Source organism: Engystomops pustulosus, chromosome 3, assembly GCF_040894005.1.
Source record: "Engystomops pustulosus chromosome 3, aEngPut4.maternal, whole genome shotgun sequence".
Lineage (NCBI taxonomy): Eukaryota > Metazoa > Chordata > Amphibia > Anura > Leptodactylidae > Engystomops > Engystomops pustulosus.
The window spans coordinates 165,919,578-165,945,194 of NC_092413.1; the positions used below are offsets into that span (position 1 = coordinate 165,919,578).

General features: G+C 37.3%; 1 protein-coding gene across 3 annotated transcripts in view; it reads left to right on the forward strand.

Moving 5' to 3' along the window:
- SI (sucrase-isomaltase) overlaps positions 1-25,617 on the forward strand; it is a 180,484-nt gene that overhangs the window by 149,626 nt on the left and 5,241 nt on the right. For all 3 annotated transcript variants that reach the window (XM_072142894.1, XM_072142892.1, XM_072142891.1), the window contains exons 45-63: positions 253-341; positions 920-969; positions 5,074-5,241; positions 5,331-5,471; positions 6,798-6,998; positions 8,265-8,419; positions 9,303-9,471; positions 13,987-14,083; positions 15,139-15,251; positions 15,340-15,465; positions 15,833-15,961; positions 16,215-16,325; positions 16,504-16,566; positions 17,406-17,522; positions 17,796-17,880; positions 18,668-18,806; positions 22,757-22,890; positions 24,241-24,275; positions 24,380-24,496. In XM_072142894.1, the coding sequence (XP_071998995.1) occupies positions 253-341; positions 920-969; positions 5,074-5,241; positions 5,331-5,471; positions 6,798-6,998; positions 8,265-8,419; positions 9,303-9,471; positions 13,987-14,083; positions 15,139-15,251; positions 15,340-15,465; positions 15,833-15,961; positions 16,215-16,325; positions 16,504-16,566; positions 17,406-17,522; positions 17,796-17,880; positions 18,668-18,806; positions 22,757-22,890; positions 24,241-24,275; positions 24,380-24,496 (2,239 nt within the window). The remainder of the gene's footprint in view (positions 1-252; positions 342-919; positions 970-5,073; positions 5,242-5,330; positions 5,472-6,797; positions 6,999-8,264; positions 8,420-9,302; positions 9,472-13,986; positions 14,084-15,138; positions 15,252-15,339; positions 15,466-15,832; positions 15,962-16,214; positions 16,326-16,503; positions 16,567-17,405; positions 17,523-17,795; positions 17,881-18,667; positions 18,807-22,756; positions 22,891-24,240; positions 24,276-24,379; positions 24,497-25,617) is intronic.

Sequence of the window (25,617 nt, forward strand, 5' to 3'; positions counted from 1 at the left end):
AAGAGGTTGTTTGGTCTTTTTTTGGGAGGTTGGGGAGGGCTGTGTAGGTGGATAGGAAGAAAACTTAAAACAGAATTGGAATAATCATGATTCAGGAAAGAATGTGCTAAACTGTAAAATAATGATGATATATGGAAAACATAATTGTAAAGCAATTGCAAAGCATATTTAATAAAAATCAAAAAGAGAAAATTGTATATTACTTAATGAGTGTTATGAAAATATCAATATAAGTCTATTTTGTTTAATTAGTCGATTAAATCCATTGAAACTTCTTGTTGCCTTGGATGCCGAAGGAAATGCCCATGGAAATCTTTTCTGGGATGATGGTGTGAGCATAGGTAAGTAATAGCATTTAGAAAAAAATAGCATTAATTTGATAATTAAATATACAGTGTATAGAGGTTATAAAATAAGGATATGTCTATGATACCATGCCTTATTTTCTTTGAAGCAAAATTATCAATATAATATTCATATGATTCAAAAGGTCAAGGCTCCCTGCACTCAAGCATTTAAATCTGGCCACAGCTGTTTGTACAATCAGTGTCGCTCTTGCCTGTTCGGACACACAGACGCACCAGTTTTCTGACAATTCGGGTGCAGCTTTTGCATCACAACACTTTTCCTGCACTTTTAGTTCCCCAGCACATTCTTTTTGGCGCACATGTAGACCAACAAAACTCCCCGGAGTAATTCAATGCAGATTTTTTACTTATGGGGTAACTTGGAATTCATGTTCCAAGTTACATAATTAAAGTACAACTTCATATCTCAAATAACCTTTCAATGGATAATCCTGTTCTATATTATTTAGGCATTTTTGTTCTTTTTGCAAGCATTTTACATTGCAATTTGGAGTTTTGTCTTTCTAAGTGCATTCATTATGCATGAAAGATTCATCACACTTTTTTTTCAGATTCAATTGAACATGGAATCTATACTATGTATGAATTCAATGCTACTTCAGTAAGTATTTATGATAGTTCATAAGTATTTTTAAGAAGAAAAAATATAATATCATAATTATAAGATATTGATAACCACTTTGAATTAAAGAAAAATTTAACTTGTATTGGAAATGAATGTGTATATTTAACAAGGCATATACGTTGTGATCATTTTCTGTAATTAGCATGATTATATAAACATGCCTTTTAGCTATTTTCATTCAAAGGGAACTTGTCATCAGGAAGCTAAATTTTACCTGCTGACAGGTTCCACTCACCTCTCCCATGCTGGCTTTAAAAATGCCTTTGTCGGCATTCTGACTATAGTCAATTTATTCAAAAAGGCTGATCCTGGGAATGTTGGGGGCAGCTCCAGAGACCAGGGTACCCATCTGCTCGCTGTATCCTCCTCTGCACTTATATGCCTCCCTCCAGCTCCCCACGGTTCACTCCCTTTGATTTTTCTTCAAATAGACACTATGTATCTCAACTCCCACCTTCCTGAGAGAGTGGAGAATGATGTAGTATTTCCCAATTATGCATATGAAAAGTCAGTTTTGCTAATTTGGAATGAGTAAAAGACATATTAACATAACATCTCATACTACTATTTTTGAGGTAATGGACAAGTATAGGGAAAGGGCACCCCAAACCAACCCATTGGTCACACCCAATTGGCATGGAGGTGGTGTAAGAGGGCAAATACAGTATATTCATGTCCTGTGAATCTTTAACATGCCATAAGATAATCTACTTTTGAATGGTTTATTAGACTTAAAATAATTCTCTAAATATCATTAATGCATGTCTATAAAGGACCTCATTGAACATACTACATATACACCAAGTGTTTCCTGCCATCAGTGCTAGTACGGATAACTAGATTGAACCCTTTCCATTGCTGCCGGGGACAGTTAAAAGCCAATGGCACGTGGGTGTCACCATCTTGGCTGAGGTTATCACTCTGCATTATATCTTTGGCAAGCAATGATTTGTTCCCATTACCACCTACGGTCTTTGTAAGACCCAAGACTGAGTATTTTCACAGCATCTGTTACAACAGTGATTTTCAACCTGTGTGCCGCGGCACACTAGTGTGCCGCGACACAAGGTTGAGTGTGCCGCGGGGGAAAGTTCCCCGAACTAAGCTGCCCCGATATCGAGCTGCCGCCGCGCCCCCTTATTTATGCCCCATACTTACCTCCAAGCCCCGCGTCGGCGATCCGCCCATCTTCTGTAGCTCCTGCACCGCGCGGCCCATGTCACGTGACTGACGCGACCTGACGTCAGGTCACGTGACCAGAGGCGCGCGGTGCAGGAGCTACAGAAGGTGAGCGGATCGCCATTAGGAGTGAAGGTACGCGGAAGAAGACATCAAGGGTAAGTATATAGGGTTATTATTTGTATAGGGAAGGCAGCTAGGGTCTTTGTTTTTATTAGTAAAGGTAGGCTGGGGCTTTTTATTTGTTAAGGGAGGCCTCTAGGGCCTTTTAATTAGTAAAGGGGGGGCTCTAGGGCCTTTTAATTAGTAAAGGGGGGCCTCTAGGGCCTTTTTATTAGCAAAGGGGGGTCTCTAGGGCCTTTTAATTAGTAAAGGGGGGGCTCTAGGGCCTTTTAATTAGTAAAGGGGGGGCTCTAGGGCCTTTTAACTAGTAAAGAGAGGCCGCTACGGGCTCTTAATTTGTAAAGGGAGGTCGCCACGGGCTCTTAATTTGTAAAGGGAGACCGCTAGGGTCTTTTAATTAGTAAAGGGGGGCAGCTAGGGGCTTTTTATTAGTAAAGGGAGGCTGCTAGGGGCTTTTTATTAGTAAAGGGAGGCAGCTAGGGGCTTTTTATTAGTAAAGGGAGGCAGCTAGGGCCTTTTTATTAGTAAAGGGAGGTAGCTAGGGGCTTTTTATTAGTAAAGGGAGGCAGCTAGGGGCTTTTTATTAGTAAAGGGAGGTAGCTAGGGGCTTTTTATTAGTAAAGGGAGGCAGCTAGGGGCTTTTTATTAGTAAAGGGAGGCCGCTAGGGGGTTTTTATTAGTAAAGGGAGGCAGCTAGGGGCTTTTTATTAGTAAAGGGAGGCCGCTAGGGCCTTTTTATTAGTAAAGGGAGGCAGCTAGGGCCTTTTTATTAGTAAAGGGAGGCAGCTAGGGGCTTTTTATTAGTAAAGGGAGGCAGCCAGGGGCTTTTTATTAGTAAAGGGAGGCAGCTAGTGGCTTTTTATTAGTAAAGGGAGGCAGCTAGGGCCTTTTTATTAGTAAAGGGAGGCAGCTAGGGGCTTTTTATTAGTAAAGGGAGGCCGCCAGGGGCTTTTTATTAGTAAAGGGAGGCAGCTAGGGGCTTTTTATTAGTAAAGGGAGGCATCTAGGGGCTTTTTATTAGTAAAGGGAGGCAGCTAGGGCCTTTTTATTAGTAAAGGGAGGCCGCCAGGGGCTTTTAATTAGTAAAGGGAGGCATCTAGGGGCTTTTTATTAGTAAAGGGAGGCAGCTAGGGGCTTTTAATTAGTAAAGGGAGGCTGCTAGGGGCTTTTTATTAGTAAAGGGAGGCAGCTAGGGGCTTTTTATTAGTAAAGGGAGGCAGCTAGGGGCTTTTAATTAGTAAAGGGAGGCATCTAGGGGCTTTTTATTAGTAAAGGGAGGCCGCCAGGGGCTTTTTATTAGTAAAGGGAGGTAGCTAGGGCCTTTTTATTAGTAAAGGGAGGCATCTAGGGGCTTTTTATTAGTAAAGGGAGGCATCTAGTGGCTTTTTATTAGTAAAGGGAGGCAGCTAGGGGCTTTTTATTAGTAAAGGGAGGCAGCTAGGGGCTTTTTATTAGTAAAGGGGGGCAGCTAGGTCCTTTTTATTAGTAAAAGGAGGCAGCTAGGGGCTTTTTATTAGTAAAGGGAGGCATCTAGGGGCATTTTATTAGTAAAGGGAGGCATCTAGTGGCTTTTTATTAGTAAAGGGAGGCATCTAGTGGCTTTTTATTAGTAAAGGGAGGCAGCTAGGGCCTTTTTATTAGTAAAGGGAGGCAGCTAGGGGCTTTTTATTAGTAAAGGGAGGCAGCTAGGTCCTTTTTATTAGTAAAGGGAGGCATCTAGTGGCTTTTTATTAGTAAAGGGAGGCAGCTAGGGGCTTTTTATTAGTAAAGGGAGGCCGCCAGGGGCTTTTTATTAGTAAAGGGAGGCCGCTAGGGCCTTTTTATTAGTAAAGGGAGGCCTTTTATGACTGTTTTAGTGTCATTTTGTGCTATTTTGGTTGGTGGTGTGCCTCAGGATTTTCTAAGTTTAAAAAGTGTGCCGCGGCTCAAAAAAGGTTGAAAATCACTGTGTTACAATATGCCAGTGGCAAGTTGTAATAGAAGATATGTAAAATTCCAATATACTGCCAAACTGTAGTATGACAGTATATGGTAGGATCAATCAAACAATCTAGAGTTAAAGTACCATAGAGAGTGTGAAAAATAGTAAAAAAAAAAAAAAGAAACAGTAAAAATCATAAACATGTCAGGTATCCTTGTGTCCCAAAATGTCTGATCTTTCAAAATACAATAACAGTTGTTCCCAGCATTCCACAACAGAATGCTGTTCCCAGCATTCCACAATGGAAAACAGCACCCAAGAGTCTGAAATGCCAATTTTTTGCAATTTTGCAACATATAAAATTTTTTATAAAAAGTGATCAAAAGTTTCTACAGTCCCCAAAAGTGTGGCAAATAAAGACCTATCAGATCATCTTGTAAAAAATGACATGCCACGCTGCTCCGGAGCTCTTAAGTATGAAAAAATATATATAAAATATATTTACATTTTTTAAACCTATATAAATTTTGCATACCCATGATTACACTGACTCGAAGAATAAAGGAGATTTGTCATTTGGGGCACAAAGTGAAAGCTGTAAAAACCAAGGCAGCATCAAGATGGCGCTTTTTCACCAATTTCACTGCATTTGGATTTTTTTTCCCACTTGCCAACAAATGGCATGGCAATTTAAATATGATGACTACCAAGTACAATCTGTTACACAGCTCTGTATATGGAAAAATAAAAAAAACTATAGATTTTTCATGCAGTATGTGTGTATAAATATATAATGTATATTTTTTTTTTCAAGCATATGTGTGAAATGTAACCATGCTATGAATTTGTTGTTTTAGAGAGCCATATCTCTGACATTGACACATGGCAACTACAAGGATCCAAACAATCTAACATTCAATGAAATTAAAATATTTGGATCATACCCAATTTTCAATCTCATTGTATATAAAGATGGCCAGGCCCAATCTTCTGCTCATAAGATTTCTTATAATCCACATGCTAAGGTAATAACGTGCAATAATGTGCAGTAATTTGTATTTTAACTGACATTCAACCCTAAACACTGAATATACTGAATATACTCTTTTTACAGATTACTCACATAACTGACCTTCAGCTTCACTTTGGAGAATCATATACCCTTGAAATCAATAACGATTTGTACAGGTTTGATTGTTTTCCTGAAGAAAGTGTTTCCAAGGAAAATTGTGAGAAACGTGGATGTGTTTATTATGTATGTATCAATATATTCTTAACAAAATAGTAAGAAGTAGTATTTTAACTTTTTTTTGGAATGTGTTAAAACATTGGGGCAGTATCCATGCCAAAATTTGCGGGTCTGGGTCCCCAGTACCTGCACCCAGACTTTAGTCCTAAAATGCCCCTCTCTATGACGTCCCTGTGGAGCAACAATCCTCGGAAAGTGGCATTTAAACACTGAACTCCTGTAATCTCTGACAGCATTGGTCACGGGTGTTTGAGGTTTGGGTTCAGCCAAACCTGGACTTAGGCTGCAGTTACACAAACATATGAAAATGACCATATGCTTCCTGTACTGTACGTTTTTTGTTTTTTTTTACCAGTTACATCCGGCCTCATTTATTTCAATGGACAATACTTCTGACCATTTACATTGCCAATGTTTACACCGTACCGCATATGAGCCGTTTAAAAATATAGAGCATTTTCTCCAAGTATCTTCACGTATACAGGCAGTCCCCAGGTTACATACAGAATAGGTTCTTTGGGTTTGTTCTGAAGTTGAATTTGTATGTAAGTCAGAACTATATATTTTTTGCTGTAATGGGACTAAGGATTATCAATAAAGCTTCATTACAGACAACTTACAGCTGATCATTGCAGCCTGGGGCTATAGTAAAGCATTCAGAGAGCTTCATCAAAGGTCACAATGGGCAGAGGGGTCTGTCTTTAACTAGGGGTCATCTGTAAGTCGGGTGTCCTGGGACCGCCTGTATATGGTCTTATAAGGCACGGAAATACGGGACTGGAGAAATCACACGTTAGTGTGAATGCAGCCATACACGGGTCCACTTATCCCTACCTATAAATCTTAGGATATGCAAACATGTAAACAAAAGTTGTATTCAACTTTGTTATGCACATTCTGCAGTAAAATAATATTTGAACCCACTTGTATACATATCCCAGTGATTTCCAAAACTATATTCATAGTTGCCATTCATTGTCATTCAAAAGAGCTAATTATCATGTCCTTCCATGACAGTTCAGACTACAGATTTATGGGTCAGCTTCAGATTTCTGCCATGGAATGTGCATTTTCAAAAAATTACTGTTGTGTGAACAGGCTCCAACGGCCTTGGATTCTAAATTAATTCTTTGATTCTAATATTTCAATACTCTCTCTCTCTCTGCTGAGGGTTGGGTTGCTATGAGGTATAACGTTAAAAAGGTAAAAAAATGTAAAACATTTAAAATATGAAAATTTATATTCTTTAGTTAGGGGTCGAACACATATACTATGCTCTTGTATACGTTCTCAATTTAAATGATTAAATATAGTCTTTGCTGAATTTTCCAGGAACCTGTTACAATCCGCATTCCATCTTGTATATATCCAAGTAGTTACGGATATAATGTCATAAGTCAGCAAAACACTCCAACAGGAATGACGGCAGATCTACGCGTTGCTCAGTCATTTGCACGATATGACATCTCTCCACCATTAAAAGATCTCAAATTAATTGTTACATTCCATGAAAATGAAATGGTTCAATTTAAGGTAGGAATTCTAACTATGATTTATCTTCATATACAGATTGTTCTTGTAAAGCCAGCACAATATAGTTGGCAGAACTGTTGGCTTTTATCAAAGTATTATACTCAAGGAATTGATTTGATGTCCGTGGTGATTTTTTTTGAATGGGGTGGGATTGGGCACCAAACAGCCCCTCTTATTTATGACTATCTTAGACAACACAAGTTTCTGGGTAAAGCCAGTATATAACTTTAAAGGAAATCTACCACCAGGATGAAGGTTTGTACACACTTACATGCTGATGTGTGCCCCCACTGTCAGCATTTGCTCTTCTTTTTGCTTCTTAAGCCAATGTTTTTACTAAAAAAGTTGTAAAAATTCTGCAAATGAGTCTAAGGGGCTCCAGGCCTCATTGAAATGTATTGAGCCTGGATCCTCTCCGGTTCATTTGCATAATTTTTAAAGCTTTTTTCTCAATAAAAAAGGGGATAAGAAGTGAAAAGAAGCCCAAATCCTGCCAAAGAGGGCATACACCAGTATATAAGTGTACCTGGTTTACAAACCTACACCCTGGTGGTAGATGTCCTTTTAAAGTCATTCAACTAATGGCCACTGCCCACGGGGGTTTTGCCATGTGCAGCAGCTGGAATCTACTTTATCTGTTCTGGCACATTTTTAAAAACATTTCTACATATCCATTGGACAATTCTTACAATCCCTGGATTGAGACTGAATTTAGGAAAGAAGTGCTAAATGGGATTTCATATGGGGTATATTGGGTTTCTTCCTCATTTAGGGTTATGCTTTATAAAAACCTCATGTCTATAGGCAGTAATAGAATGGAGACTCTTTGAGGACTATGGGGAGATTCTAAACATGCTTTGTGCAAACAAGGGATCTTGGGTAATCTCCTTTGACTAAAAACTTTCAGTAGTTTGCCATCCTTTCAGGAGCTGCATTTGGCAAATTATTTACTCCTAGGTTACTACAATTAGGTTCCACTACACTAAGTAGATAGCAAAAGTAATTTCTCATTTCTTGCTGTCTTCCGGCAGCTGAAGGAGGCTGTGCAGTCATAACTGTCTCCACAGCCCCCTTCATCCACCGAAAGACAACACAATGTGGGATGTCGCAGGAAGTCCTGAGTTCTACTGCCTTGGGGGGGGGGGGGGGGTACACACTTACCCTGTTTAAGTTTGGGTTTAGTGGCCAACCCCTTTAATACAGCAGTTTTTGTGTATATTATTTGATGTACATCTACTATAAAGTACATAAACCTTATATTCACAGATATATGATCCCAATGAGAAGCGATTTGAAGTTCCGGTACCAATCAATACCCCAAGCAATACTAGCAGTACAGTACAAGACAGACTGTATGATGTTGAGATTGTTAATAATCCTTTTGGAATTCGCATCATAAGGAGAAGCACTGGAACTGTCATGTAAGTCATGGTCACAAAAACATATTCATATATAGGCCAGCATTTACTAAGCTCTGTGCACCAGTTTGTATGTCCTTTTAGGTGCAAACTCCTTGCACAGGTATTTAAGAAGTGTCCAAGACACTTTTGTGTTGCACACAACCGTTTTGTGGCTCACGCTGCGCTATTCTTCATGCCACAAAAATTTCTGCATTGAAATGGGTGTTCGGTCCTCAGTCGGTCCATGTACCACATTTTTTAAGCAAAGTCCGACAGAAATGTGTTACATACCCTATGTTAAAGGTGCACCTAAAAAAGTGGTACACTCTGTTGGAGCAGTGAAGAGGGTGCCAGATTCATGTAGTACATGTACCAGAAATCCTTAATCTGGCGCCCTCTGCACATAGTTCAGTTTGCACTGTTTATGGTAAATGTGGGCTATAGTGTATAGCTACTGTATGTTGTAATTTTGCATTTTCCCTGTACACACGTCCCATTTCCCATCCTCTGTGCACAGAATTGCAGCAATGCCCCATTTACTAAAACTGAACAGAAGCAAAGTTCAATGCATCTTCTTGATGAGACAATCAAGGTGCTAAGGAAATGGTTGTATTTACTTGTTTGTTTAGATAATCATGAAATGGTGGTCCTGGGAGTCTTATGCACCCCAATTTAAAGTTTTTTTTTTAAATTAAAGCATTTGGTATTTGCATTTTTACAAATTTTTTAACCAAATTTAAGGCAAAACTCAAAAATGTCTATAGTCATAATTTCCATAGACGTCTTTCAGTGTAATGTGAGGTGGGTGTTCACTTTGGTTCGACAATCCTCTCGTACATTTCATCTGTTCTCCTTTCACTATCTTTGGTATATATGTAACTTGTGAATCTTTCCCTTTTCCCAGATGGAATTCTCAAGTTCCTGGGTTCACCTTCTCAGATATGTTTATTCAAATATCAAATATTCTGCCTTCACATTACATTTATGGATTTGGAGAAACAGAACATCCTACATACCGGATTGATCTAAACTGGCACACCTGGGGATATTTTGCCAAAGATCAGCCTCCTGGAGTAAGTAAAAAACTAATTAACATTGTTGTCGTCCCAATGCAGTAGACTATTGTAATAGATTAGGTTGAATAGAAAAAGAAGGTCCATCGGAGATCCAAATTATAATACTAAACCATTTATTAATAGCATGAGGTAGATGGAAAAAGGCCCATGTCACAGAAAAATCTCCTGCCCACTCCAAATATTAGCAATTAGAATAAATCATTAGATCAACTTCCCAATCCATAAATGTGGTTACTATTTTTCATACCATACTATTTTTCAGGCAGTGCACGGGAGTTAGCAGCATATCAGTAAAAATGGTTTGCACCTAATTTGTCTTTGCATTTTGCCTGCTTCTAGATGTTGTTGCACTTTTTTGAAAATTTGCACCTAAAAAGTCTCAAAAAAACTTACATTTGGGGATAAAAAAGACACACTATAGCTACAAAAAGAGGGAGGGAGGGAAACAAAAAGAAATGGCCCTAACCATTTGTTGTTATGTTAGTTCCCTAGAACTGATGAGCTAACCTGTTAAAATTCCAGTTAAGTCGAGTTCAGCTGAACACAAATTTTAAAAACCGTTCAGGTCCAGGAATCCGGACCTTGAAGAGAACCTCTTCCAGTGAACTATTTAAATGCTGCTAGCAAAATCAGCAGCAGCATTCAAATTGCTATGGGTGTGGGCACATGACATCATAAGCGAAAATACTCCCCAAAATGACATTACGTGGCTGCAGCAATGTAAATGCCGCTGGCAACTTTTAATGCCCGCAGCATTTAAAGAGTCAATGACCATGATCGGTGCCAGTAATGATCATGGGCAGTAATAATTTGGGGTGTGAGGATGAGCCAAACCTAAACTTCTAATGAAGTTCTGCATGGGACCGCACAACACTAGTGCCTAAGTATAAAAAAGTAGCACTTTCTTTTTTACAGAACAATACTTAAACGGGTGACTGTTTATTGATAACATTACACAGCTGCATATGCCAACCTCATAGAACTACATTGAACAATCTCATCAGGGCATTCACATTACATTGAATACATCTGTGCGTATATACATTTCTTCAATTGGAAAAAAAAAACATAAAAAACTGTACCGTGTAAAGATAATTTTCTCCATAAATCAAACCATGCTGACCCTTAGAAAAAAGAAATCTGTCCTCTGAATGGCCACACATGTACTATTGAGGCGTCTGACCCGGATTCAACATTCAATACCACAGGGTGGCTGCAGGACATGCAGCAGCTCCAGAACATTTCATATGCAAAAACTATTTCCTTTTGCAATCCCTCCATCTAAGGACAAAAACCTTGTTTCCTAGGAACAACATCACTACATTTATGGGAAATTATCTTCATACAGGTAATTATTTTTTGAATAACATCCAATTGAAGAAATGTGTGTACAGGGGATCCCCTACTTAAGGACTCTGAACTTACAGCCAACCCTTGTTACAGACTGACCCCTCTGCCCACTATGACCTCTGCCGAAGCTTTCTGGATACTTTACTTTGCTCCCAGGCTGCAATGATCATCTGTAAGGAGTCTATAATGAACTTTTATTACAGCAAAAAAATGTGAAAATCCAATTGTCACTGGGACAAAAAAAAACTTGGTCTGGAGCTACAATTATAAAATATACAGTTCTGACTTACATACAAATTCAACTTAAGAACAAACCCAAAGAACCTATCCTGTATGTAACCTGGGGATTGCCTTTATATGGCAGATGAATCTAATTAAATTAAACATCAATGCCCAGATGAGAATTTCCCTTTAATGTAGCATTTACTATTCTTTTTAACACTTTCCGTTTTATCTCTCTTATTTCCACTTGTAGTTCGTAAACAAATGTAGCCACCACGTGTACTGAATCATTTGCTCTTTATAAAAGTCATGCGATTACAGCTAATTTTTTTTGATATAGAGCAGACATTTCTCGATGACAGCAATAAAGATGTTTCCTTAATGCACTATTCATGCTCCTTCCAGGATGGCAGGCTATGCCCTGTATTGATATTTCATGTCAGGTTTGTGCAATATTTTTAGACTCATGGCCTTCCTTGAAAGGCGGTATAGAATTTTCTCATAAACCTGTGTCATGCTTTGGTCAAACTAAACACAGCACTGACTGTCAACAAAATGCCGGAAGCTGCCGCAAGGACATTTCCTATATAAACAGAGTTGGCAAAGATTTCTATTTCATTGTCTGTGTCAATGTGTCTTTTTATACACTTTATTGTGCTAATATTCCTTACATATATTAACCTTAATACTAAATTGTGCATTCATTAATGGAAGCAGAGATGTGATTTACAGATATGCACAGCCCATTTGTAACAGCATTGACTCGTTCTTTGATGGCACAGCATAATGTGTGAATGTGTCCTAGTAAATCTGTTCTGTCATAGGGGAGCTGATAACACTGGGATAAGTCTATAACATCTATTTCTGTATCTACAAATCAATATGGCTGCAAGCTGATAGCCATGGTCAGATTTAAGCTTTCAAATCATGCAGCAAATCATTTTAATAGCATCTGCTCTCGATCATAATCTGGCCTCTAATGGAATTAAAACAAAATGCCATTATAGTTCCCAGCAATTGTTGCCACAATCTGGGTAATAATCTACAATGCAACATTTATAAAATATTTAGAGATTTCTTTAGCAGCAAGTGATTCTAGCACAGAAAAAGCATGTTCTACCTACTTGATTACCCCAACCAGGTGTCAGGGCAGCAACTAACCTTGCAGGTGGATAAAATGCCTCTTCACCAGCTTCCCTAAGCTCTTATAAGTGCCGGTGTGCAGAGCCTGCGAGGTCCAGAGTCTTCACCAGAGCCGCTGCAAAGCGGGATGGATTATGCTGCCAGGAACTTGCAGGACGCTTAGCCAATAGGGAAGCAGCACATGGTGAAAGCTTGACCGGTGATGACTGGGCCAGAGAACAGGCAAATGTCGGAGCAGGAGTCAGAGCTGGAGTCAGAGCTGCCACAGTTTGCAGAGTAGTGGTCACAAACACACGAGTGCAATGACCTGATACTCAAGCAAAGACAAATCGTTCAGGAAACACATTTATAGCCCATGCCACAGAAAACGTGATCTCAGGGGGAAGTTGCAGGATAGGGCTACAGTGCTGAGAGCAAGCCACCGGAGGAGGTTTGGCAAATAATCTTCATATTTACCACCTGAGGGAGTCAGAATGCAAAATAATGACAGCAAGCCACCCCCATACTTGCCACGAGAGGGAGATAGAATGCAGGATCAGTGCAGAATCGTGACACGTGACAAGTAATGTGCAGAGAATGGGGAAAATGAGTACTACAACAGTCATCAAGCTAAGGTATTTACCAAACAAAATCACTAAACAAGAGACAGAGCATGTCCACAGCAATAGTCCCACCAAGAGGAATAAGTCAATATTTGAGACAGAAGTCCAAAGGAGTCCAAAGCAGGAATCAATCCTATGGCACATACCCACCCACACATAGGGAACCAGGAAGCTGGGATATTAACTGGCACCTACATTAGATCAGGTCAGGAGGAAAAAATACCCAGTTTGATAAATCACAGTATTACATTACCAAACATTTCCTGATGCTGAACATGGAGTGGGAGAAAAATTCCATGTATGTGGAATGCCTAGCGGTGTATTATTTAACACTGATCTTACACTAATTTATGCACACATTATTTTAGGTGTTGCCTTTTTTAATGTTTTCATTGTAACTCACACCAAATATAGATTTTATAAATAATAATAACAATAATAATAATAATAATTCTCTATTTCTATAGCGCACACCAATTACGCAGCGCTGCACAAAGCATGACAAATTGGATTTTGTACATTTGGACCATTATAGACATCTCTCTGTTCTTTTTATAATATTAAAGTGGAAAAAGTGGCACATAACTGCTGCTGATACTTTATAAATATATGTGCTAGCAGGTTACTTGTTCTTTTCAGTGCAAAGTCAGACAGAAAACTGTTGAAAATGCTTTAATATGGGCCACAGTGGGCATAGCAGGAGGGGAGGGTGTCGCCGCCCATGGTCTGACATATGTATTTTTATTATACTAGATAGTAGTGTAAATTATAGCTTAGCTTTACGCGAGCTCCCAGCAGATATAGATTAGTGTACTCTTCTTAATAAATAAGCTGGATATTCTCTCTGAGGTAGTGGTAATCAAAACTGATACAGGAATTGAAAACCTTTAAAATTCCCATAGTGTAATGTAGTGTTAAGGACTTGAAAATCTGACCTCTAGAAGAAGCCGGGTCTACTCAGCAAAACGCCCATAGGGACAAAGTTTGGGATAAACTGTATAATGGACAGCTACAAGGATAGTATAGAATAAACCAACCGCAGATAGAGTGGGACACACCGCATAGACACAGTAGATTATTGCCCCACTCTGAGTGAGCGGTGCCTGGACTTAAAAATTCTGGCATCTTAATACTACAGTATTTATGTGCAGTACATGAATGTGATGTTTGTTGACATCTGATCTCTTTGCCATAGTACAAAGATAATGCATATGGCGTCCATCCATTCTACATGGGCCTAGAAAATGATGCCAATGCTCATGGAGTCTTCCTACTTAACAGCAATGCAATGGGTGAGTTTAATGCCATGTGGGAGCTGCTTGTCATTACTTTGATATTGTTCTTTAAGTATTTGCGATGCTGCTTTCACACCACATTTGAGAAATTCACTTTCCTGCAGGTTATTTTTCATCAAAAGTGGAAATTGATCCTAGTACAAAGGAGATGGAAACATCCTTAAGCAAACAATGTTTACTCTTTTCTCTATCAGGTTTTGTTCCCGTCTTTTATGAAAAAAGAGCGGATCTCTCAAATGTGGTGTGAAAGCAGCCCAAGGGTTGCAGCTATAAATCAAATAGTCTTAATCATTTCATTCAAGGTATTTTGGGTCTAACAGACCAGTTTATCACGTTAACTATGTGCATGAATAGCTGCTGTAACCTTTTTATTTCTGCATTATAACTCTATTTTCTGTTGCTTTATGAGAAAGGGAAGACATTTGTGTACAGACAAACAGCATGGATTAGTTTCTCATTGCAAAACTTAAAAAGGCATACATTCTCCTTGTGGAGCCCTAGCTGGTAGGGAGTCTTATAAGGGATATACATATTACTACTGATGATGATTCTTAGGAAAGATCACCAATATCCGATTAGTAGGTTGCCTCAGGGGTCCAATTCCTTTAATGTAACTAAATTTAACTTCCAAAACACTGACTGGCAGAGGTGCAGGTAGTTTCAGATATTGATGACCTGTAGAGATGAGCAGACCCAATGTTCGGGTATGGCCACGCGACCCAGAATTCAATTAGATTGGGCTCCCCCTGGCCAATCGTAGCCATGGCTAGTTGCATAGGGAATTAATTTGCCATATTGGCTGTTTGGTCAAACCTGCTTTATGTCCAAGTAATCTATAAATTTAGCTTAATTAAGGCCTCATACACACTACAGAATTATGATATGTAATGGATTATGGATATGTAATAATGTTCTATGAAATGGCTATGGTCCGTGTAAATAATTATTATTAATTCCCCACTGGGAAATATATCAGTCCTAGTGCAGAAGTCACCATAAGGATGTTGTTGTACTGATACAATAGATTCATAAAAATTGTAATTTTGTTGCAGATGTAACATTTCAACCAACCCCAGCTTTAACTTATCGCACTATTGGAGGAATTTTGGACTTTTATGTTGTGTTGGGCCCAACACCAGAGATGGTGGTTCAACAATACACAAAAGTAAGTAAACTTACTATTTCAAATAGTCATATTTGTTTAGATTTGTAGAGATGACCATGTTATTAAATTGCATTTTGTTTAATTCCAGCTAATAGGGCGGCCTGTTATGCCAGCCTATTGGGCTCTTGGATTCCAGTTATGTCGATATGGATACAAGAATGACAGTGAGATTGAACAACTTGTTAACGACATGATAGCAGCTCAAATTCCATATGTAAGTTACATGTATGTGTGTCCTAAAAAGAGGGTATCTAATTAAAGGATTTTCCAATCAGTCCTACTTGTGTCAGAATGTGGTAGTACCCACTTGGATACCAACTCCCACATTTCCAGAACAAATAGACAATTGTAATTTCTGGAGAAAGCATTTTTTTTAACAAAACCTGAGTGTCAAAGAAAAGGCAAAGAAGATTAAATGATCTTAACTTGCTTGTAGAGATGTGTAACCAAAGTTTTATTTAAAAAAAAAAGTTTACATTTATCCAAATATTATTATAGTAGTCAAAAGTAGTCATGTTTATTTTATGCATAATACAGGTGCAAAATTTTGTTCACATTAGTTATCCAACATTATCTTGTAGGACGTACAGTACGCGGACATTGATTACATGGAAAGACAAATGGATTTCACTTTAGGAAAGGACTTTCAGAGACTTCCTGCTATATTTGATAAAATCCGTACAGAAGGAATGCGAGTCATCATCATGCTGGTAATGTAGCGGCTTTAGCTAACATTGTGAAAAGTAAAACACATCAGGACTAGACCACTGTGTATAAGGGGGGACAACTCTATTCAGTGGATCATGATGGTGCTAGTAGACTAGTAGGATAGTAGAAATATTTATCTCAGCCAGTTTGTATGACTTTTGGATAACATGGCAATCATCTTTAGGGGAGTTATTCAGTTACTTAAAAGAACCTTTCCCTTGCTTAATAATATTTATGTGTTTCATATTTTTGTAGGATCCAGCTATTGCAGGAAATGAGACAGAACCTTACCCTGCTTTCACCAAAGGAAGGGACCAGGATGTATTTATAAAATGGGATGACAAAAGTGACATTGTATGGGGCAAGGTATGTCTGTTGTTTTCTTTTTATATATTGAATCAAAATTTTATTAGTATTACTGATATTGTTCTCATATATTTCCGATGTAACATTTTGAGTGGACATAGTCTTGATAATTTACAATGTAAGCCATGTGTAAAAAGAAATAATAATGATTTCTTTATGTTGATTTTACTATTGTCAGGTGTGGCCAGATTTACCGAACGTAACAGTGGATAATTCTCTTGGTTGGGATGAACAAGTTGCAGTAAGTACTGTCTCAAAAAAATAAAAAAAACAACTAAAGACTAAAAAAAAGTACAACGCCTGTATCTTTCAAAGGTCCATCTACTCTACAACTTACTTTAATTTTGAGTAAAACTGAACCATGCCAAAAATGTATACTGGGTCATCTAATTTTTGTAAAATTGTGTGAAATTAGTTTTATATAATATTTAGAGTTGAGCGTGCACTAAAATGCTCAAGTTCTCGTTACTCGAGTCAAATTTTTTACGATGATCGAGTGCTCGTTTCGAATAACAAACCCCATTGAAGTCAATGGGAGACTCAAGCATTTTTCAAGGGGACCAATAAAATGTGTCATTTTATTGAGAAATAAGGAAGTCAGTCCTGTTTCTTCATTTTTTTTATTCAATGGAATATTCATGGAACTTCAAAAAGGAGAATGACCCGTGTTAAATATCTGCAATGTGTTCCTCACACATATTGTTCTTCACATACTATTGTGAAGAGCACCTTTCTGCACTAATGTCTTCTGATAAGTTAGCAGATGTATGGAAACATCTGCAATGTGTTCTTCACTGTGTTCACTGTGTTCTTCACTGTGTTCTTCACTTAAATGATCCTTAATTGATCCTGTGTTCACTGTGTTCTTCACTGTGTTCTTCACTTAAATGATCAAGTAAAAGCTCGATCTCGAGAAGGCAAAATACTCATCCGAGCAACGAGCCGTTTTGTGTACGCTAATATTTGAAAGAGCATCAAGCTCGGACGAGTATGCTCGCTCATCTCTAATAATATTCTTATAGTATGCAATATTTTAATAACATAGTTGCAAAAATATTAACGTAAAATTCCTGTATTTAGCTCTACAGAGCTCATGTAGCCTTCCCAGATTTTTTCAAGAAGGTCACAGCTGAATGGTGGGCAGAAGAAGTGAAAGATTATAGAGACAAGTATATTAGATTTGATGGTCTCTGGATTGTAAGTATGTCATTTATGTATATTATACTACAGATGTTTCTATACATATCTAAGTCAAAGTCTATTGTCTTAGATCTAATTAGAATAACAATTGTTGGTAGATCTTTTATGATCATTTTTATATTTGACAGAGCTGTTTTTATTATCTAAAACTCCAAATTACTTACATTTGCATTTACACAAAAGTAATCTTTTTGCTTATATTGTACTTAAAGCTTTCAGAATGCCTTACAACTTTATAGTAATGATCGTAAAAAATTATTACATTTTTAGGATATGAATGAACCTGCAAGCTTTGTACATGGATCTGTCAATGGTTGCAGAAATCAAACTCTGAACAGGCCTCCCTACATGCCAGGTATGGAAATTGATGTGTTATTTGTAATAGTTATCACAACCTAACATTTAGACCATAATTGTAAAACAATTTGCATATACCGTAAATGGGCATAAAAGCAAAGATGCAGTGTTCTCATGCTTGCCATGTCATAGAAGTATTCTTTTCACAAATGGCATAGCACAAGCTACAGTCCAATGGTTACAAAATGTGCACCCTAAAATTCCCTCATATGCTTATTAGTACTAACCCATGTCTCTATATTAGCAACTAGTGATAAGTAGACCTGAGGTAAACCAGGTTTTGCCAAGTATAGCCAAACACAAACTTGAAAATTCTGTCCTGGCCAGTCCCAAGCCCCCACCTATCGCTGGTGTAGTCTTTGAAAATGACGGTAGTAGCATTTAAATCATTATGGGGTTTACACTCCTCCATTTTGGGGAGAATTATCATTCATTAGGAGAATTAATGATGTCATGAGGGAGTAACGATCCTCTTAACAATGGCAGTTTGCACGCATCAGAATGATTTAAATGCAGCTGCCTGCTTTGTTGCCGGCATTTACACTAATCAAGGGTATTACAAGTGGTGTGGCTTAGCCAAACCCAGACCTGAACCTAAACTTCTGATTGGAGGTTGGGTCCAGGTGCAGGGACCCAAGCCTGCAAGGTTCGCTAGGGAACCGAACTTTGTGGTTTGCATCTGCTCAACACAAGTGGTAACAAATAAAGTCCTAAACATAGCTCATGTATAAATATGTTATATATGTATATAAGTAAAACATGTCACTATTCAACATCTGTTTTAGCCTTGAATTCGAAAAGTCAAGGATTAGAGCATAAGACTCTATGTATGGAAAGTCAGCAATTCCTCCCTGATGGCACCCCAGTGAGACATTATGATGTTCACAATCTGTATGGATGGTCCCATGCTAAGCCTACATATGAGTAAGTAGACTAAATTGATCATGTGAACGAGAAATAAAACCTAGTTTTATAATGCCAAAATGTAACAAAGTTGGATCAGTACACAATTGAATCCTCATCAACATATGACATAACCATCCACCGCCATAATATTAACTGTTTCCAGTGCAGGAAAGCACAGGAAACAGATAGCTCAGTGCAGTAGTCACCCCACATACTATAGATCAGCTTCTATTTATTAGATTATGAGTAAAGCTGCAGTAACTCAAGTGAACCACCAAAATGACAACAGGTCTGCTTCCAGTTTCATTCTCTATTTTCCACCAAGACCTTATTGTGTTTTCATATATGAAAAACTCAGTTTAATTTTGAAGCAGTTTTAAGCCAAACCATAAATAGATCCATTAAGAAAGAACATATGTCCTATCTCCATGTTTTCCACTCTTTTAGCTATTGACTTTGGTTCACAGACAGCTTTGAAAACTAAGGTGAAGGTTTTCCAAAATCTTTGAAACTTTCCTTAGATTTAAGAGTGATATAATAATATGATACAACTTAGGAGTTGAATTAAGCAAATGATATGCTATAACGGTATATGGATTAAAACACAGAATGTAGTTAGGGAGCGTTCACATATTTCCACTGGCGGTGTCAGCTTCCTTTTGACCGGGTGCAGAAAACCCATAGAGATGGATGCCCATATGAATCCCACACATTTTCATAGATTACATTTGGAAATGCAGTGCATCAGTTCTCATGTCATATGGTGCAGGACCTTTGGAAACATTGAATCACAAATCCCTACAAATGCAGGTTATAATTTCTGTAATTGCAATCAGCACAACAGAAGGTCATAGGTTGTGTCCAGTTTCTAGGTCAAACTGCTTGCTGGACACCACTAAGATACCATATGTCAATTTTCCATTATGTGCTTTATTACTTTACATTCATGCATGTGCAATTTAAAAATTTCAAATAACGAAGAAAAATCTTCTTTTTTAATGGTTTTAAACCCAACATACTGACGTGGACATCATGGCCTATCTTTTTTATAGCTAGATCTTGTGTCCAAATATTGGTGTTCCTACAGCGTTTTTCTGGTAGAATTGCTTCTTGATTACTGTCTCATTACTTCAAGTAATCAAAACAATCCATCTCTTAATCATTTAGCCTCAGGTAATGTGATAATTAGAAACATTAATATTACACAGAATTTCTATGAAATTCAGGGAACTACCTACTGGCTTATTGGCCAAATTTTTACTGATGTCAACAATAAACTTACATTTGTCAAAGTAAAGGCATGATATATATATATGAATCCACTGGTGGAAAATAAAAATTAATTCTATGATGATTAATACAATTTCATAACACTAAAACAATCTTGACTCTAATGCAAATTTTCTTTCTAAAATCAGTATTTTGGCAGTTAATGTCATCCTTAATGACAATACATTAGGGATGTTTAATTTTCACTCCATTGAGCAAGAAAGAGGAAAAAAATGAAGAAAGAGCATTTTATGGGTATTCGTGACCTGAAAATCCTTTGCTAATTTAAATATTACTGTAATGAAAGAAAATATCAAGGTCACTTCCCTTTTTGATTGAAAGTAGGTTATATCTGGCAGGGAACCAATGTTTCATTATGAACCAAGATTTAGAAATGATGAGAGTGCAATAACTAACCTCATTATTTTAGCCATAGTTGAATATGAAGTTAAAATGTATTTCAATGGAAAATGAAGATGTAGGTTGTGTGACTTGCCTCAAATTTAGAATATAATAAGTCTTTTACTTTTGTATTGTGATATCACCAGTACTAATGAATGAGTAATTTCTGATGAATCAATATGAACCTAAAGGGGAGTTTGGGTCTATACTTAAAGGATAATATTGTAAAAAGCATGTATATGAATATGAGATGAAGATAATTCTAAATACTTTTCTTACATTTCCTGGCACAAACTATAGGTAGTACACCTACCCTGACACCCATCGATTCCCTATTCATACGCTTGAAGCGTAATTGGCAGGGTGTTGGTGAAGGGGTCAAATAGTTGTCATTCCTGCCTGTGCACTAAGAATTGAAACTATTTCGAGGTGATAAATCTTGAAATTGAAAAAAATTTCTATGTTGTCGTGTATCATTAATATCATTAATTGAACGGACAAAACCACACTCGCTAAAATAACAAGAGCCCAAAGCACAATTGGGGAACCGCTGACTTTGTACCGTATGGAAAGATATATGTCTGTGTAAATTTGAGGCATTTGCTACAACTCATTTGTCTCAAAACCCATTGAACTGTTTAATCATGCACTGGGCTCTAATAAGTAGTGCCCAACCCCCCCCCCCCACCATCTCCTCTAGATGCACCCCCATTCCAGTAGATAATGTCTCATACCCACATTACTTTATTTTTTTCTCTTGTGATATGAAATGTCTTCTATAATACATTTTTTTCTGTGCTATTTTTCTGTTTTTCATATGTAATAAAATATTCTGGTACAAATCAGTTTCCCCCCTGGGGATCAATAAAGCTGTGTCAAATCATATTTATTTTTGTAATATCGGTTTTCATGCCCTTTCCTATATACAGTATATAGATAGTAAGTCCCAGTACACACCTCCAGTATATAGATAGGTAGCACACTCACACCTAAGTATAAAGCTAGCCCCATCTTGCTCAACCCCTAGTATACAGGTAGCGCCAGTATACTACCACCCCACCACTATACAGGTAGCCCCAGCACACTCCCCCCAGAATACAGGTAGCCCCAGCACCACCACCCCAGTATAAATATAGCCCCAGCACTTTCCACCCCAAGTATACAAGTAACTCATTACTCACCTTCCAGATGCTCCCCATGGCTCCTCTTCTCCCCTCTTCTTTTGAAGCAGTGCTGAGAAAGCCAGCTCTGTGCTCTCAGCCTACTATGATTCAATGATACAGAGACCTGACACATCATAGTGTGCAGTGGGCAGTGCATGTGGAGCTGTCACTGACATTACTGCTTCAAAAGAAGACTGTGGGTAATGAGTTCATTTTTTAATGTGCTGGGGCAGTGTGCAGCTGTTGGCACCCCCTGTGTCCTCCACCAGGTGGCATTTGGGGTGATCAACCACCCGCCTGGTGAAAGAAACGTCCTGCACCAGAAATATGTAGTAAAATTGCAGAGAAATACTGAGACAGCCTGATTCCAAACCTTCATCTTTTTCCAGTTTAAATCTGAATTATAAAAGATCTGAAGAATTAGCAGAAATAATTCATTACAAAAATAAATTTGTTTAACATCTAAGTAGTCTATTTTTGTGCCAAGGCATCCAAACCCTTTTGCTAAACACAGCCACATGCGGGTTTATTTTTAAGGTTTGAAATTTTGATATCACCATTTTGGGGTTCATAGAATTCATGGATGAAGTTTTACCAATTCTTCATTGAGGGAAATGGCTTTATTGATATTTAAAATTTCTGGTTAAAAGTACTAACTTGATAAGTATGATAAGTGCTGTTTGATTTATTTCTGAATATGAAAGGACTTTACTGAAGAAAAATGGTTCAGAAAAATGGGATTGCATTTTGGCTTATTTTTTTCCAAGACTAATTGAAATTTTACTGGCACCTTTATTTTTTCATCCTTTTTTAACATTTTGCAATTATTATTTGTGTTTACTCAACAAAAATGATAAATTACGGTATTATTTTTTACATAAAGTTGACCATAAGTACATAAATTTTAAATCTTGTGCTAAACATATAGGTCAAAAAAAGTTGTGCAAATAAAAAATAGTATTTTTTTCATTCTTAGTTTTTGTTTTTCCTTAATCAAAATTTTTTCAGTTAAAAAATATATTTAATTAAAAAGGGCTACAGCCCTAAGTGGTTAAAACACAGTGCAATATTAATCAGCTTATCTGCTAGCTTCATATGCATAACTTAAACGTATCATACAATTTTTTTACAAAGTATTCTACGTAACATAACTGGAAAGAGAGGCATTGTTGTCGGACGTTCGACGTATCCAACAGTGGGACAGTGGATAGGACATTGGCTTGGAGATAACACTGCAGCCTGGAATCAAATTGATAAATCTATTATTGGTAAGTTAATAAAATGCAATGTATGTAATGCATAAAATGCTATTTTGAAGTTGGTGGCCTCCTCCAAATCAAATCCTAAATGTGAATTTCCAATTTGTTTGGGAAACCTCTGGGGGTCCAAAGCAGAGAAAAGAAAAATATAATAAAATCACATGACAGGCATTGCCTTCCCTGCCCAGCCTAAATTATCTACAAAGAAACAGAATGCCAGAGGAATGGAAAGTCACAGCCACTTCTCCATCCTCACATCGGTTTTCAGCTATACTGGAGAAGCAGTCTAACTGGATTTACTCTCTTAAAGGACATCCACCATCAGATTACCTGATGGTAGATGACTATAAGGTACCTGCCCTTTCCATCCCCATGTATCCCAAGTGTCATTTCTTATATCTTTGCATGGCCGCACTTCTGTAAAAAGTAAGTTTTTAAGATATACAAATTTGCCTGGCTTCCCTGTAATTTAATTAATGCTCTCCCCGGGGCCATGCCAGCCAAATTCTAAGAGTCAGTCAGATTTGAAAAGAGAGTCAATGACATCACCGCTTCTCAGAGCACGGCTGGCGTTATATTAGGGTGAAATCGGATGGTGCTCTTCAGAGCACTACAGGCTAATTTGCATATTGTATAAACTTATTTTTTACAGAAATGCTGCCATTTAAAGAGGGAAGGGAATCACACAGGGAAGGGATGGGAAAGTAGTCATTCACCATCAGGTAATCTGATGGTAGATGTCCTTTAATGTAGAACAAGAACATACAGATACAGTAAAATAACAGCCAGTTTTCCAATCTGCATCTAAAGGTAGAGGAACATAAATGCCCTGCAGCAGGAGGTGATGGGAGGCTTGTAGGGGGATAAAAAACTCTATGGCACATAATAAATATTAATTTTAGAAGTTGCAGGAGTTTTTTTGTCAGGTTAGAGGTACTAATTTTTTTATCAAGAATGTCTGAATATGAGCCTAATACAGTAACATATACAGAATTATTAAACTTCTCTACTCAGATTTCTCCCTGTCCAACCTGGTAGAACAGATTCATGTTCTCTATGTGCATCATCAGACAGGAAGAAAATGTTACAATAGTTGAATTCTGAAAACTATAACAGCCCAGTCAGCAGGTTGAAATTTCTTGGTTCCTGACATAGATCATTCTTGATTATACAGAAATATGAGACACTAGTGACCAATTGTTCAGCTCTCAAAGTTTTTAAAATGTAAGAAAGGTTAAAAAAAATGTGTGTAAAATCTGAAAAAGACATTTGTATGTACAAAAAAATTTTCTTTACCAGGAAGATTGTTTAATTTGGATAACTGATATGTAATTTTTTTTTTCGCTTTTCCTCTTTTAGGAATGATGGAGTTTAGTCTCTTTGGAATGTCTTATGTAAGAAACCATCTTCTATTACTTTTCTTTTACTCTGAATAAACATTTTATATTCTGGAAAATATTTGTAGCAAACATATTTATTCATGCTCTTCTACTTTTAGACTGGTGCAGATATTTGTGGATTCTTCGGAGACACGACATATGAACTGTGTGCTCGATGGATGGAACTTGGTGCATTCTATCCTTATTCTAGAAATCATAATGGAAAAGATTACATGGTAAGTAAATTCATAAGCAAAAGGCTAACAATCTTCTAATATTGTAAAGAACTATTCCTTTGCTAAGTGTTATATTTATTATATTAAAAACAATGATGTAGGGTCCTTATTCTTTACATTTTATAACACTACTGTGATACCTAAGAATTTGGTTACCTTAGTATAATGAATATAAAGACTCTCTCTTCCTTTGTTTTATAAATACACAGGAGAAATATAGCCATAACTAGTACTTAATATTGCTCAATAATATTAGTAGTTGTAACTAATGACGCAGACCCAAAATGGGTTTAGTGAGATATCACTTATGGGAAAAAAAAGGCCAATGTGAGTCTACCCTTACACTTAAAATCTGCCTTTTGACTTTTGGAAACTACAAATTAAATAAACCTCAATTGATTTTTTTTTTACATTTTCTTATGCTTGTTATACAATGAGGCTTTAATTTTAGGGAATTTTAAGATGTAGTGATTTATGTGCCCTAACAATATTTTTTGGTGTACTTATGGCAGTAATAATTCCTTTATTTACATAGCGCAGACAAATTACACAGCGCTACACAGACTTTTGCCAATTCAGTGCCTGTCCCCAATGGGGATCAGAATGAAATCAACCTACCAGTATGTTTTGGAGTGTGGGAGGAAACCGGAGGACCCGAACGAAATACACGCAATGAAGGCAAATACAATTTTGCCATTTATTGTGACAAAAAGGGCTTATAAGAAAAAAATAAATTTATTTTTAGTTTTATTTGGGATTAAAGTTAGAAAGAGTGAAAAAAAATCCTTTTTAGAATGCATAGTATATGTATATATGTCAATTTTGAAAATGAACATTATAAATGAATTCCCTATTGTGTCATTTTTCATATTATGGAAATGTGTTTCATAGTGTAGAGGGGATGTATTAAAATTTTGTTGGAAAATATTAATATATATTTCTATAAATGTATTCATATTTTATGTGTGTGTTTTCTTCAATATATCCAATTTACGGTCAAAACAGATCCCTGGTGGACATTTTTTTTTTTTTTTCACTTACAGGTTTTCCACTGTAACTGTAAGTGCATAACTCCTTGGGTCAGATGTCTGAACAGAGCTGTATTTGGTCTGAAAAGACCC